The following is a 16,779-nucleotide window of genomic DNA, read 5'->3' as shown; positions in this document are numbered from 1 at the left end:
CTCTTTTATTATTGGAACCTATGACCACCAAGTTGCAATATCACTGCTTCGAGGGTCACCCTCTTTTCTAACTAAAATATTAACATTTAAAATACAACAATCAATATATGAAATATCAAAATGTGTTGATGGCCATGTATAGCAAGAAAATGATGAGAATGGTGAAAAGACTCGAGTATCTCTCTTGATTTTTTTTGTTTATGCAGAGGTCTCTCTTTATCTCTCTTAATAGGAAGAGAAAGAAAGGAAATGTTAAGGAGGAAAAACACATATTATATATATGTCGAAACGAATGCACAACCATGAGGAGGAGATAATCCCACAAAAGCATTGAACATTATTAGATAGGCCATTACATTTGAAAGAGAGAGAGCTCTGGCAGTAATATTTCTGTAATCCAAGTAACAAAAACACAAACATTTTTTTCTTTTTTGATAGGTACAAAAGCACAAACTTAGTCGGCTAATAGACAAGCTAAAATTTAGAATCATGGACAAGTAAAGCCAATTCAAGTTCTTAAGGGATGAAACTTAACAAGGTCCATAGGTCCTGCTACAAATGGGTTCATCTTTGTCAATGATTACCAACTCCAAGATAATTGTCTCTAATCAAATGAAGTTCTTTGACTACTTCGCTCATGTTCATTCGATCCTTTGGGGATTTAGCTGAGCAAGCAACTCCAATTCGAACAACTGAAATCAAGCATTGTGGCACCCTATCCTTCATATGTCGTCGATTGTTTATATCTCTGGCCACAGTAGGTGCCTCCTCTTCATCATCTTCAATAGAGAGAAGTAATGGATCAACAATAGCCATCACTCCATTGGGTAAAGCCATCTCAGCCCAAGAATGAAGATTCAAGTTGTCCCTAAACATTTCATGTGTGGGTGTCTTTCCTGTGAAAATCTCTAACAAGAGAATCCCATAGCTGTAAACATCACCATGTGTGGAGACCTTAGCACCTGCACCATACTCTATGATCCATACATCTCAAGTTACTATTGTTGCAATTAATAAGAACAAAAAAAGCTTTAGGTTGATCTAAGGTTACTGTGTCATGATTTCCAAAAGAACAGAAACAAATATTCAATACCTGGAGCAATGTAGCCGAAAGATCCCTTTATTCCAATAGAGCTTGTTTTACTTTCAGTCTCTAAAAGGAACTTTGATATCCCAAAATCACCCACATGTGCAGTCAAATCCTCATCAAGAAGAATATTGCTTGGCTTTACATCACAATGAATAATTGGCATTTCACAATGGTAGTGAAGATAATCCAATGCCACAGCCACATCAACGGTGATATTCAATCTTTGCAGAAGGTTTAGGTGTCTTTGTTCACCTTGTTGGCCATTTACATTTGCAGGTAACCAGCAGTCCAAACTCCCACCAGGCATGAACTCATAAACTAAAGCTTTGAATTCATTTCCTTCATAATCCATGCTTGAGCAAACTGTTAAGATTTTAACAAGATTACGATGACGAATCTTTCTAAGGGCTTTGCATTCTGCCATGAAACTCTTAGAACTTCGTTTTCCAAAGTTGAGGACCTTTACTGCAACAATTGTTCTCTCATGATCCAGAAGTCCTTTGTATACAGTACCAAAACTACCCATACCAATCAGATTTCTTGAAGAGAATCCATCAGTAGCTTTAAGGAGTTGTGCATAAGAAATCTTTAAATGTTCATGTTCATCCCAACTCAGATGCATAGAGGACTCTGTTATTTCTCTTCTTCTCCAGTAAATGATGAGAAAATATATGATAGAAATTAGACATACAAGAGATCCACTTGTGCTGATGGTAATAATCAGCTTCAAAGCTTGAGAAATTCTACCTTTCCTTGGCTTTTGTGTAGGGCATGTTGGCAAATTAAGTTGGGGAACTCCTCCACAAAGCTTATTGTTTCCAATTACTGAAGTTGCACTCACATTTCCAAAGACTCCCTCTACTGGGACCTCACCCTCAAAATGATTAAATGATAAATTTAAAACCTGTAAGAACTTAAATGATTCCAAATATTTTGGGATTGGACCAGAAAAGTTGTTACTTGAAAGATCTAAAAATTGAAGACCTCTAAGAGAACTCAAAGGAGTAGGAATAGATCCTTGAAATAAGTTACCTGCTATATTAAGGTCCTCCAAGCTTATACAAGCACCAAGGGTACTAGGAATTCCACCAGACAACATGTTCTTAGAAGCTTCTAAGATTGCAAGATTTGTCAATTGACCCACTTCAAGAGGTAGAGAACCAACTAAGTGATTTTGGTCCAAAATTAGTTCAACTAAATTGGACAGATAGAAAAGATCTTTAGGCAGGGCACCGATGATTTCATTCTGTGAAAGATCCAAACTCAACAAATTTTGGCAACTTCCAAGACTTGAAGGTATTTTTCCATGCAAACTGTTACTGTCTAAATAGAGGAACATCAATAGTGTGAGGTTTCCAAGGGAAGATGGGATTTTCCCAGTGAATCTGTTCCCAAATAAAGAAAGTTTCCGTAGCATTTGAAGTCTCCCAACTGAACTTAGAATATTTCCTGTGAGTAAGTTCATACTCAAATCCAAGAAATCTAAGTTCATATAGTTGCCGATCCCCTCTGGAATGTTTCCAGATATTTGATTTTGTGCTACTCTTAAACTTTCGAGTTGGACTGACAAGTTGGCTATAGAACTGGGGAGCACACCACCAAACTGATTATCAAAAATATAAAATCTTTTCAAACTGCTACAATTGATCAATGTGTTGATAAAACTGAGATCATCGGCTTCTCCGCTACCTAGAAAATTTCGACCCAAACTAAGATGAGTAAATTTTGATAGGCCTCCAAAATTAATAGACACTTTCCCAGTAAGATGGTTTTTATGAGCTGAAATTTCTGAGAGAATTGAAGCATTGGATAGTGAATTTGGGATTTGTCCAGTAAATTGGTTTCCAAATATCAAAATTGATTGCAGATTAGGAAGACTGAAGCCTAAACTTGGTGGAAGGCTCCCATGAAGTTGATTGTTTCCCACATCAAAAACTTCAAGTGAGGAGTGATTATATAAAGAGGGAGGGACCATACCAGATAACTTATTTCCACCAAACCCAAGAAAGGTTAAGCTTGTCATCTGGCCAAGTGCATCAGGAATATTTCCTATCAAACCATTTTCTGATGCAGAAAGGATGGAAAGAGATGAAAGATTACCTAAAGAAGGTGGCATCTCTCCCACTAAATTGTTCTCATGAATGGAAAGGTATACAAGCTTTTTCAAGGAGCCGAGTTGCGTCGGAATTGTTCTGGTGAGACTGTTTCTGGCTAAACCAAGTCCTTGAAGCTTGGAGCAACCTGATATGTTAGCTGGGATTTCCCCTTCAAATGTGTTGTTTGCCAAGATTAAAAGACGAAGCCTAGACAAATAGCCAATTTCAGGAGGGATTTCACCTTGGAAGCTATTGTTGAAGAGCCAGATCTCACGAAGGTAACTGAGGTTTCCTATGTTTGGTGCCATAGATCCCACCAACCCAAGAGACTGCAAATGCAATGCTGTGACCCTCCTCCTTGGATAGCTTTGATGATCACTGCATATGACCCCTGGCCATCTGCAATGGGGAATGGAGTCATTCCATGAGCTCATGACTTTGAGAGGATCATGAGTTATATGAGCCTTGAATGCTAGCAGGGCTAGCCTATCTGTCTCATTTGAGCCTGAACCTAGCAAGCTCATGATGCAGTTAGAAGTGAATAAAAGGATGAGTACATGAATGCAAAAGGAGCAATGCATCATCAAAGTAGAACTCATCATGACTATTGCAGTAGAAAAGAAAATTAACAAGCTATTGTCCAGAGTAACTATGAAGAGAACAAGGACAAGGTGGAAGGAAGGAGTGGATTACTATTTATTTGCAATTTAACTCTTAAGGTGCTAATCTGAACAATTTCCAAATTTTCTTCATGTAGAACACTGTAATGGAGCCAACCAACCCACTACCAACACAACAGTAAACCCATTTGAGAAAGTGATGACTTACAGTATGCCCATTTGAGAAAGTGCTTCACATAACCAACCTAACCAACTCACAGTGAACTAACCTAAGTGGAAACTTTGAGAGTGACTCGCCAAAGTGTGACTTTCCCTAGTCTGAATTCATGTGTTGATACACAACTTCTCTCTCTCTCTCCCCTAAAAAATAATTATGGCTGATAGAAAGTGTTACTAGCTTATCAGCATATATATGGGGAAGGCAATTATGGTGTCCAAATATAGAGGATATATGTCACTTCTATCATCAGGAAAGCGAATCTGAATGGCACATCTTTCTTATCTAGTAATTTCATCAAACACTTATGGGCTACAGAATCTTTTGGAATGTGCACTAAATTTCTCCCAGGCCCAAACATTACAGAACTAATCAAGAATTTCATCACCAATCCATCTCTCACACCATTGGAAAAATCCGAAAATTTAATCTCATTCTCAATCACTACTTACTTCATATGGATCATGAGGAATAATATCATCTTCAAAAAAGCCAAACCTAGCTCCCACCAACTCTTATCCAAATATCTAGGTGGGAACTTGAACTGAACATCAACCCAAATACTCCCACCATTCCCAACCCACCACCCAAACCACAACACCTCCACCCCTAAACAATAGCATTTTATTGTAACCTCCTTAGTCCTTAGCTCTGTTAGTTAAAACGGGAACGGCAAAAAAAATTGTTCGGTACGGGCATGTTTTAAACGGATCAAAACGTGAACGGGACGGTCAAAAATACGGTCAAATATGGTAAAAACGGGGAAAAAAATAAAAAACGGACGATACGTGTTTTAAACGTTTATATTTAAATAATACGGCGTCAAAAAAAGGGCGATATATAGACATAAATTGGCATAATAATTCTTTAAATACCTAGATAACAATCAAAACAAATAGCCCCGTTTTAAACGTTTCTATTTTAAAACGTTTATATTTTTTAAAATCCATTTTTTTACTGTCAAAAAAACGGATACGCGTTTAAAACGGAAAAAAAAACTTCAAATAGCCGCGTTCCCCTTTTTTACCGACTTTCTGTGAAAAATTCGGCAAACGGCGTTTAAAACGGCAAAAAAAAGGACGGCGTTTTACACGCGTTTTAAACGCAAATAAACTAACAAAGGTCCTTACCCAATCTCACCCCATCATAATTTCTGATGGAAGCTTTGACCCCAACACAAAGTAGGCCAGTTGGAGCTTCAGTTTGCATATCTAACAAGAAAATCTTCTTAGCTACCATGAATTCTGGTCACGCAAGAACAACCCAAGAGGTTGAAGCAAGAGGCATCAAAAAAGGGATCAAAGCAACACTGTCTATGAGTTTCAAAAAACTAGAATGCTGGATGTGTGGTTTCATGGTTGTCCTTGTTGGCAACCTGACCACGTGGCGGTGATGACATGGCCAGTTTGGGTGACGTGTTTGAAAATGATGACATGACAGCGTTCAATGTTACCGATGAGATAACATAGCCACATTGTGAGCATGGAATGGTTTGATTCATCCATGGTAGGTGGTGCGGGTTTCTGGATCAAAATTGACAAAATTGACATATTTAAGCTCGTGGGTATTTTTGGCAGTGAAAATGATATTTTTAGAACACCATTTTTTCATGAAAAAGATAGATTGTAATTTATCTACTCCAATGCATCTGATTTCGTCGTATTCCGATATCGTATGAAGAAGTTACAGCATTTGTGGCAGTTGAAGGCAATTTCGGCATTAAAAACAATTTTTTTAAAAGAAGTGTTCTCCATGTAACTATACGAAAAAAATATGATCTTTCCAACGGTTCTGATTTCATCGCGTTCCGATTTCATATGAGGAAGATGCATCACTGGAAAGATCTAGGGGCATTTTGGTCTTTTTATATGACTAAGTCAGATGATCGGGTCTTCTGGAAAGTCATAGAGCGTCCATTCTTGATTCCAACGTACTTCGTTTCATCTCGATCGAAAATCGTATGAAAAAGTTACATCTATTTCCGTGAAATCGGTTTGAAAATCCAAACCAGAAAATTCGTCTATTGCTATCGGGGTTGGGTGGATTTTCCAGATTTTAATTTTAAAATTTTAGGGGTTATTTTGTAATTTCAAGGTTTAAAATGTCTGAGTTGATAAGGACGTTTTAGCACTGGAAATTTGAAGGGATGAGCTGATTGTAATATTGAGATGTTCGAGGATAAGGATTGGACAGGTCCGATTAAGCCACGTCAGTCAGGGTCACATCTAACGTTTCGTGCAAGTTCTAGCATTGAAGATGCCTGCACAAAGGTCAATATTGGTAGAGTTCATTGGGTGTAGTGGTGTGGCGCTTCACCAAATATAGTATTGATTGTGCATGGTGCTTGTGCATGTGCACCATAATATAGATCCCCATCTTAAGGATTTCAAAAGATCTGATTGAATCAGATATAATAGATTCTGATCCTACGTCTGTAAGCCATTTCAGCTTTTAGAAAGCTATCCGACAACGTTCCGGAATATGCGCTGCACTAGCCAATGGCGTGTCAACAACGATTCTAACGTTGAAGTAAGCGCTAACAACCTGCATCAGCATGACATCATTGGATCCTAGATCTACGGTTCCTATTGACTATCCGTTATATGTATCGGACGACCTATATTAAAATATACTTTCTTATGAGATCTACAGTCAGATCTACGCTGCTGTTGTGCACACCACCGGTGTAGCCTACGCCACTCATACAAAGATTTCATTTTTGGCTTTCTGGTTAGCCCAATTTCAAATGGCCATATCTCCCTCATCCCAACTCCGATTTGAGTGATTCAAGTTGGAGATTCTTCATTATTCCGCACTCTACAGACTAAAGGGAAGATATCAGGTAGAGGGGTTGCAGAGATGATCAAAAAAATAAGTTGAAGGTCATGGAAGGCTTAGGATTTGAAAGCAAGACTTCCATCCTCTTGCACTTGATCCATAGCCCCCATTAGAGGCTTAAGAAGCTACTGGAAACCAACGCAGCAAGGTCTGTTGGTTGTTGCCAAGAAAAAGAAAAAGAAAAAGGAAGAAAAGAGAAGAAGAGGGAAATAGAGAAGAAGTTTTCCCCTCTCTTTGTGTGTGAGTATCAATGTCATTATTGCTTCATTGAAAGTAAAGATAATGAATAAAGAAAGAAGAAGAAGAAGAACCTTGAATTTGGTTCTTGTGAATTGCTTCAAGAAACCTAAGTGTCAACCGAGGTTGAGCCATTGGCGGCACCGAAACAACGTGGTTGTGACCTTCATCAAGTGGAGATCAACATTATTGTATCTCCAACAATTACTCATTGCCAAAGTAACCTCACTTTTGCCAAATTTCCATTATTATAAATCATTGTAGGCAAGATGTTTGCTAAAATGCCTAAGTGATAGTTGTAGTCTATTTAAGGAAAATTTACATGTATGAGTGCTTCACTATAGGGCATTGTTATAAGCCCAACTTTATTTTTAATTGGTGTTCAGTGGGTGCAGGACACATGGGTTATGTGTTCCTTGGTAGTTACTATTACCTAAACCTATTTGTTGGGGTGCGGCCTTTCAGATCATTATAAGAAAACTAGGGTGAAGACTTAGCCATTGTATGTCATTGGTGGAAACTGGGAATGTATTCCCTTGGCTGTGGGTGCAGTCATAATTAGTATTGAGTAAATGCTGAGCCCAACAATGAGCATTACACCGTGTATGTAGGCAACTGAAAGAAGCATGTATTTCTTATGTCGTAGATGTGTATGCTCATGTATTGTATTGTGGATTAGAGTGCTTGGCTGCAGGATGGGTGTGTATATCTGGTAGACTTGGTCACTTGATGGTGTAGTGTGGATGTGCATACGACTATGTATATATGATATAGTGATTACCATGTGAGGTTTATGAGACAGCTCTGGGCAGCAATATAGGTTATGTGAGTAACTTCCGTGCAGCAGTAAGAATTGTCAGTAGTATGCATAACAACTCTGGACAGCATCAGTAGACTGTGTATGTATCTATTGAAGTGTAAATAGTGATTGCCACATCATAGGTACAGTTGAAAAATGAAAAAGGATTTGACACACTGATGCACTTCCTTCTCAATGTCAACCGGCACCCAACAGGATGGACTATTTGCAAAGGGTGAATTGGCTCAATGACCCATCCAACCATCAATGGCCACGTGGTTAATGAAGGCGCACATAAGGGCATAAACATTAATGAGATTTTTTTATTTCATAGGGGTGGACCAGTAATTCATATGCCCTAATAACTGGGCGCGTGGCTACGTGACCTGACAACTTTCTTTTTCCTAAAATTAAACTTACTTTTCTCAGTCAAAAAATTTCTCCACCCATAAGTTTTGACATTGTGAGGGGACTTCTAAATTATGATCCATTGTGTGATCTCACCATCATGCAACTTGTCTAGTGTTCTCTATGCCCAGACACAACCTCTTTTTCATGAAAACAAGGGTTGTATGACTGTGTCTAGGCATGAGGAACACAGATGATAGCGTATTCCTCACATGACTTTAGCTAAGGAAAAAGTTGGGTATGTCGATTTGTCACAAGTTAACACCCATTGTGTTTATATCTCTTTTTCATTTTTTGAAATTACCCCTTTATCCATCATGTTACCCGCTTAGTGTTCTCTATGTCTAGACACAACCCATACTTTTAGGGGCTATTTGCCCTTATTTTCTTATCAAAAAATGCCGGTGCCCATATAAAGGTTGTGTCTGGGCGTGAGGAACACAGATGATGGTATTTCCAATCTTTGTAAGGAAAATGTTGGGTGTGCCGATATACCGTAAGCTAGCACCCACTATGTCTATATCTCTCTTCTACAAACAAAAGAAAAAGAAAAAGAAAGGGGGGGGGTCTATGTCTCTCTTCTAAAATTATGTTCAATCACGTGAACTCACCATCACCCCTATCCATTATGCTACGCGTCTAGTATTCTCTATGTCCAAACACAACCTCTATTTTGTGAAAATAAGGGTTGTGTCTAAGTGCGAGGAACACATATGATAGCATTTTCCTCACATGACTTCAGCTAAGAAAAAGGTTGGGTATGTCAATTTGCCATAAATTAGCATCCACTGTGTCTATATCGCTAGCTCTTTTATGTTTTGAAATGATCCTTATATATTTCTTGTATGATACTCCATCAAATGCCTTCATTAATGATATCCGCTAGCATATCGTACATCGGCGGCATTCCTATCCCTCTCCTTTTAAACAGTCATGTTCGCTTCCTTTTCGCGGCTCGTGCGAGGGACAATGAAGTTTGAAAGAAAGAGCTACACTGCTGCAAGGAAGTACTCTTCTCCCATCGTTTCGGATGGTGAAATTTCCTTCTATGTCTCTTTGAAGAAATTAGACGTGGAAACCGATCTCCACGGCCGCATTGTTCGATTTGTATTAGGACCGAGCAACACTTCATTTCTCACCACTAATTCCACCGCATTTCAATGGAAACTCTTCTTCTTCTGCCACAATTTTCTGTAAGTTTCTTGATCCTTAATTTCCGTAAATTTCTTGTTTGTTTCCTGTTGGTTGTCTCAGAAATCGTCTTTAGAGACAGTTATTGGTTCAAGGTTTCGGTTTTTGGCATTTCTATAGGTTTTTGGTGATTCTAAGGGTTGATGTGGATTCGTCATCAAACTCGATCTCGCTGCAATCATGGGTATTAGCAACCAGTTGATATCTGTTCATCCTGAAGATCTGAGGTTTCAATGTATGCAAACTTATCTCTACTTCCACTTTCTTACATTCCTGTTCCTTGTTGCTTCCATTATATGAATCTCGAGGCAATTCCTTGAAGACGGTATGTGGCGAGCAGCTTGAAATGGATTGAACTCATTGTTTCATGCTACTTAACGTGGGTGAATTTTTTGTTCTACCTTTCTTGTCAATTTTTGGTAGGCAGAACACCTCCCCCCCCCCCTCCCCCCAAAACCACCCCAACCAAACCCCAAAAAAAAAAAAAAAAAGGCAAAAGAAAACTTTAAAATATTTTCTGAAGACAAAGGTTGATGTGTATTCTGAATCAGTCGGTGGTGATTGCATTTCTACTAACAGAAGTTGATATTCGAGTCTACAATATCTGTACCTAAACTCAAAACATGTCAATTTGGGCTCTTGAACATGATAAGATAAATTCCGACCATGTCAATATGTGAAATTATGAGAATAGATGTTTGAGGATCCCCCACCCCATGGTTATGGGATCTGCTCTATTTCTGTGTATAATTTCTCTAGTTTTGTTCACACCAGTAACTGTTCTTTTGTTCTGTTATAGTTTGCTTATGGGAGCAAGAGAGTGAACAAGTGGGTTTCAAAAAATTGGTCACACAGCATAGAACTACTGTTATATGGTGTATTTATGCTGAACAATAGTTGCCTACATGAAATTCACTTGCATGCTTTCTGCTTCAGTCTTTAGCTTTGATACCAACTCACTAGATTCTGGAAATGGCAAGGGATTAATTGCATTGAAAATCATTGAAGATGGAAGAAATTAAGTCTGGCTAGCAAGTTATTTTCCATTTTTGCAGTGACAGTTATAGATGTATCTCTTTCCTTGTTCATGTCTTATTAAAACACCAGAACTTGACCTTTTATATGAGATCCTCATATTGAATTCTTGCCAGTGAGCACCAAACCCTCCAAAATTTTGAACGCCAACCCTGGGTAGAACAAGGTTTTATAGATCGGTATTGGATGTCTGGATTACCCAATCTGGATTGGTATCATTCTGGAACTCTGATCTGGAATGGGAATGGATCAGTGGTTTAGTGGTCTTTATCATCTTCATAACTTTTTCTGTCTGGGTCATCTGTATGGCCTGATATGGATCGGTATCAACGCTAAGTGTCATCTGAGCACCAGTAATCCTGATGTGGTGACATGCACAGTATGTAATACCACTTAATTAGATATATATATATATATATAGGTTTACAGAATTGGGTACGAATTAGATTATAAAATTTTCGCAGACCGACCAATATATTCTTTTCCTGAATGACGAAAGACTAGTACTCCAGTACATGCTTGCCATGAATGCTAACCGATTTGGATGGCATATGAATAGATGTCCAATTATTAAATGTGGTGAAAATGTTGACTGAATACCAAGTTGATCCTGATGCTATTTTTGTATGGGCATGTAAGATGGTACAAAGCACCAAAGGGTGAAATTTTGACCAAAAAAGAAGAGAACACATTCTTGTCAAGTTGGAAGGAATGTTGTTTTATAACGGTTGCAAGGATGGAAAACATTTTTTTCTGGATTAGTTGTTGTGATCACCAATTGCATTCATGTGATCAGATGAGCTGGAAAAGCAGAGCTGCTGCGATCTTAAAATAGTGAATAACACTGAACACCATGTTGCCTTCAAGGTACTACTGCTTCCATTTGTTTCTCAGTGATTGAATTTTTTAGATAAATTTGGGCCAAGTTTGCTGGACTTGAGTTTCTTTCTGTTTCCTTTGATTAGGTCAAGACTACTACACCCAAAAAGTATTTTGTACGACCAAATACTGGTGTGATACAAGCATTGGACTCGTGCGTCATAACAGGTACCTTTTTGTTACTTTTTTACATTCCTAGAATATAAAATCCAAGTTACCTTTGGAGAGAGATTTTGGGGCATTTGCTCATCTCCAAAGCAGGGTGCTACATTCAATGGCTCTCAGTAAGGGGATCTGTGTGAATGTCAACTGATCGAATGGCCATACACATCGTTCTTATTGGTACTTTGGAAGTGTTTCCCATACCCTTCTGAATGTCCTAAAGAATGTAACGAAATAGATAGTTAAGATCATCTTATCATTGCCTTCTGGTTTGAGGGAGGAGGTTGGAACCCATCAAAAGCCTTGCATATGCATCATGTGGTTCAGCTGTCATTCTTATGATATTCTCTGCAGGTACCTTAGATTTCTTATCCTCATAATAACAGTTTTGGACTTACCTAATCTTCTTGGTTTTCATGTCATTCGTACCTTAAGTCACCCTCCAAGCTCAACGAGAATATCCTCCTGATATGCAATGCAAAGATAAATTTCTCTTGCAGAGTACAATAATACCTCCAAATATTGACGTTGATGAGATCCCACAAGATGCTGTAAGATTATTTTCTCTTCCGGACATATTTCAGCTTTCAAAGTAATTTGGAAATAATTTTTATTTCTGTTATGTTCAGTTCAATAAAGATGGTGAAAGAAAAATAGAAGAATGTAAGCTTAGAGTTGTTTATAGCTATCCTGGCCGTGAGAATGCAGAGGACGAAGCTTCATTTATGAAGGGCTCCAAACAAAGTCCTGATGCTGAATCTGTGAGATACTCTATTTAATTTCTTTGGTGTTGCATTTTTCATTTCTCGTAGTTTGGGCATAGCTTGGTCCTCTTTTATTGTTTTGTTTCCTTGCTTATGACATTCATGTTCGAGTCAATTTTTATTGCCAATAGCGTTTAGCTCTCTTAATGCATCAGCACAGCATCTATGTTTTATTTCCATGGCTCTATTTTACCGTTTTCAATCAGTTATCACAAGTAGATGAAATGATCAATTGATTGATATGCATTTCATTCATAATCTATGTTCCATATAAGGCAGCATACACAGATTTTCCTACATCTTTTTTGCTATCGAAGAACTGTATGTATTCCCAGTCCTTTCGTAAATATTTTCAGAAGTTCCTTTGGGTTCTTTAGGTATAAAAAAGTCACCCTACAGCTCTTGGACTTGAATGCCCATGTAGCTTCTCCAAAATAAATTGTGCCGATGAATTTCACTTTTCTCGCAGCCCTTGTGATGAAACTGCTTATTGTGTCTGTTTTCCCCTTCTATTCAGTTTTCCATGGAGTAATTTTGTGCTCATGTTTTGGGTTTCTTTCTCTTCCGTTCTCTTTGGCTGCCTTATGGATGGAATGTAATGAACACTGAGGTCTTGTTTCTAGCATTATCCCATGGTAGACTGATGCAACCCTGGGTTTCTATGGCCCACCCAAGTAATAGAATCCAATTATATGGAACGAGTGGCGATTCCATAAATAAGTGAAAGTTCAGAACCCTATTAGGATTTAGGAATAGTAAACAAGAGCTGGGGCGGAGTGGTAATAAACTTAGGAGAGATGGACATTTCTGGATTTATGGAAAGCATGGGATAAACCAGAAACAAACTCAAAGAATAAGGGCTTTTTTTAATTTCTTAAATCAGGCCCTTATATGAAAATAAGAGCAATGCTTTCTTCTTCCTTTTGATAGGTAGAAAACCAGCGGTAAGCTGGTCTCTTTTCAGGTGAAGGAACTCCCTCGTATGGGCTCCTTTCGACGATGCTAATCCATAAACCTATGAACTCCAACAAGCAACCACTTGATTTAGCAGCCTAACAATCAATAATAATAAATAATAATAAAAAAAAAATTACTGAAATAGGATCTTGTGGAAGAGAAAAACTCAGAGAAGGTTTCAGATTTGGTTCTCACTGCAGACAGATTATTAGGCAACCAAACAATGGGTGTTAGGTCGCCTCTAGGTAAGGAAACAAACCCCAAATCTCAGTCCAAACCATGAAGGTTTTAGTGTTTAACTGAGATATAAGATTGTGTTCTCAATGATGGTACCATCAATGACAAAAGTATAAAGTAATTGAATAAAGGAAGAAGAACGAGGAAGGATAAGAACAGAGAAGAAGAAGAATACAAATAGGCAGAACTTACCATGGAGAGGACTTGACAGAGTCAAGCAAGAAGAGAGGTCAGGGAAGACGACTAACCTGGTCACACATGCACAACTCCACAACTGTGAAGTGACGAAACCCAAATTTCATTCTGTCTCTAATCAAGTTGATTACTTGTATATAAATAAGAATAAACTCAAACCCAAAACAAATAAATAGAAACTGAGTCAATCTATGAAACTGAAAAACCTGTATAATCTACCCAAAAATAAAACAAAATAAAGTAGAAGTTACAGTTTTATCTCTACCAACCCCTATCGGACCAAAAGCCAGTTTTGGGACCAGTTCATCTTGGTGTGGGTTTCCAGATAGGGTCATGCCAGTCCAGCCATAGTAATGGTATGGCCTTATAAACACATAATAAATTGATCTCAATTGTCATGTTTCTTGAAGACTTAAGAGATTGGTAAAATGGGGATGATACCTATTTACATTCCTTCTATATTTGGCTGAGCCAGATTCAACTTGGTCTACTTGCATTGGGTCTCCTTTGCATTTTATTCTTCTTCTCCTTCTTCTTCTTCTTCTTCTTCTTCTTTTTGGTGGCGTTTTTGGGGAAGGCTGTTTGCAGCATTAATTTGTTTAAGAAGCTCCTTTTGTTTTAGCTGTATTGCATTATATGTAATCCTCCTCTGACTCAGAAAATAGCACCTTTAAGTTCTGATATTGGCTCCATTGTGCTTCAAGACTTTCTATCTTTCTTGGTGAAGGTGTAGTTGCATTTATGCCCACCAACAGTATCTTTACTGATTTATTCGCTGAAAGAGATCATGTTAAGACTGTCACCTGGGGAAAATTTTCCTCCACTCGAAGTTTCCTGTTGTATAAGACACTGTGTTTCAGTATGGGATCCACTGTGATTGTGTTGTAATTGTTTACTTGAAGTAGAATTTCAAATTTCTGGGATCTTTTATGGTGAAGGATTTTTGTAGGCTGCTACATTAAAATCAGGACTATTCAAAACAAGTTCTAGTCCCTTTCCTTCTTCTTCTTCTTCCTTTTTTTTTTTTTTAAATCCTTGCTATTAATTCCTTTCTTTTCTTCTTGTAGGTTCGTGAAGTGCAGCGTCTGAAGGAGGAAAGACATGCTGTTCTTCAACAAACAAAGCTACTGCAACATGAACTGGTACTAAACCATCCATTTATCTCCATTTCAATGATGTACTTTTTTTCCCCTCTAATGCATTTCTTTCACATGCCAGTGCAGTTTTTAAAGCATATGGCAATTTATTAAATTCTGAAAGTCGAATAATCTGAAGGGGAAGATGTTGGTTCTGGTTTATCTATGCATATGGAGACTCTTTCTTCATATCAGATACACTCCTGAGTAATGACAATGACATCCCTTTCTTCTTCTTATACAGGATAGGTTGAAGAGATTAAGCCGTCGGAAAAGTGACCCAGGCTTCTCCTTCTCATTTGTATTATTCGTGGGACTCATTGGTGCCATGGTTGGTTTTATCTTAAACCTCGCATTGTCTGCTCCACCTACAGAATAACTTGATTTTCTTCAGGACCTCATTAGATAATCTTGTCCACCCACATGTAATTTTGAATGCTCTGTTGAATGGAAATATGTTTACCATAACATGTGCATTGTATATTGCTCTCCAAGACAATCAAGAAAAAATAGCTGTTGATAGCTATTTCCTACCAAGGCACAAATCCTTGATCCATGATTCTCACTAGTACATAAAAGCAGTTAGATTTAATTGCTTAAACTGATATATCAACTGCCACTTACTAAATTTATAGAGTTGCCTGGTCCAATAATGGTAAAGGCTATATCTATTACTGACTAGCTAGTCAAGGTGAATAATAACTTGATTAGACATTGAGTTTGCCTGAGATCAGATTTTAGTTGACTTGTTCAAGTTCTAAAGATGGCTTGTTGAGTTTTGAAAGTGTCTATGAGATTTAAAAGTAGGTCATGCATCAAATAAACTTTCGAGGTAAGTTACATATTTATGGAGTGTGCATAACTACTTTGTTGTTTATGTCAGTATAGCAGTGTAATAGTGTCAATAACATTGGGGTTTTGCTGAACTTACCTGACGGAAAATTCATATCCCTCGCACCAGTCTGTTAAACACGTCATATGGACTCCTGTGCATAGGAAAAAAAATAATAGCAACCCAGTGCACGAGGCTCTTATTACTGTAGGGTTTGGGAGGGGCAAGTGTACAGTCTTACCCCTTGCTTTGTAGGAGAGGCTGTTTCCAAGTTTTGAACTTGTGACCAACATGTTGCAATAATGCAAATTGGACTCCTATGCATAGGAAACCTCATAAAAGAGAAAAAGGAGAAGGAACACTACTTGGTAGCATGGCCACGGCCCCAACACCTGGGCTAGTGGAGTGTGTTCATAGGCATCCAACCAGAGGGGTTGGGATGTCTTTTCACGGCATATTGTGTCTGGGCTTAGAGGGCGCAACCGAGTCGCATTCCCCTCCCCCCCCCCCCCCTAACCAAGAGGAAAGTATAAAACAAACATGATTTTTCAGGACAAATGATGGCCTCTCTTTGCCCATCTCTTTGGGAAATACTAAAATTTGTGGTAAGATTCTTCATAGAACGCATGCTTGTCATTCCCAAACTCTAATCAAGGATGCAAACAAATAGTTTAAAATCAAAATTTGATTCGCATCCATATCCGTTTAGGGTATTTGGGTTGTTGAAGATTCGACAAATTCTAGAGAGTGAGGAAAAGAGCTAAGACAACTGACAGATATGGATTGAGAGTAAATCGTATCTCCTGTGGGGAGAAAGGTCTAGGTTACACAAGTCAAGAATGAACATGTAATTGGAAAAAATCCAGATTCTATTCGCATCAATATCCATCCAATGGAAGAAATATCTATATCTGATCATATCCAATTCGTATTTGATCCATTTATATTTGTAGCTCCAATCTCTTTAGACTTTAAAGAGCGCCGATTGGTGCCTTTGACAGTTTGACATATGGGGATTCCCCTTACCAGCCTATGTTGGAGTTGCCTCCAAGAGAAAAGTTAAATGTCCCAATCCTCCTGATTCAG

At 38.2% G+C, this 16,779-nt stretch overlaps 2 protein-coding genes across 3 annotated transcripts; one reads left to right on the top strand and one right to left on the bottom strand.

The window, feature by feature from the left end:
• Positions 1-310: 310 nt before the first annotated feature.
• LOC122082698 (probable LRR receptor-like serine/threonine-protein kinase At3g47570) lies at positions 311-3,830 on the bottom strand. Its single transcript, XM_042650423.1, has 2 exons — positions 1,094-3,830; positions 311-974 (listed from the first exon to the last, which is right to left on the bottom strand). The coding sequence occupies exons 1-2, from the start codon at positions 3,786-3,788 to the stop codon at positions 574-576; spliced, it is 3,096 nt and encodes a 1,031-aa protein (XP_042506357.1). The 5' UTR covers positions 3,789-3,830; the 3' UTR covers positions 311-573.
• A 5,353-nt stretch (positions 3,831-9,183) lies between these two features.
• LOC122081370 (vesicle-associated protein 2-1-like) lies at positions 9,184-15,398 on the top strand. 2 transcript variants are annotated; one of them, XM_042648463.1, is made up of 8 exons: positions 9,184-9,498; positions 9,617-9,731; positions 11,328-11,398; positions 11,497-11,578; positions 12,008-12,123; positions 12,202-12,333; positions 14,793-14,867; positions 15,106-15,398. In XM_042648463.1, the coding sequence occupies exons 2-8, from the start codon at positions 9,677-9,679 to the stop codon at positions 15,238-15,240; spliced, it is 666 nt and encodes a 221-aa protein (XP_042504397.1). In that variant the 5' UTR covers positions 9,184-9,498; positions 9,617-9,676; the 3' UTR covers positions 15,241-15,398. The 2 variants fall into 2 exon arrangements, with proteins under 2 accessions (XP_042504397.1, XP_042504399.1); XM_042648465.1 differs by lacking the exon at positions 9,184-9,498 and having other exon boundaries at positions 9,530-9,731.
• Positions 15,399-16,779: the final 1,381 nt, after the last annotated feature.

The sequence above is a fragment of the Macadamia integrifolia genome, chromosome 6 (genome assembly GCF_013358625.1).
Source record: "Macadamia integrifolia cultivar HAES 741 chromosome 6, SCU_Mint_v3, whole genome shotgun sequence".
NCBI lineage: Eukaryota > Viridiplantae > Streptophyta > Magnoliopsida > Proteales > Proteaceae > Macadamia > Macadamia integrifolia.
Note: the sequence above shows the minus strand (reverse complement) of the source record. Positions and strands in the feature narration are given on the sequence as shown.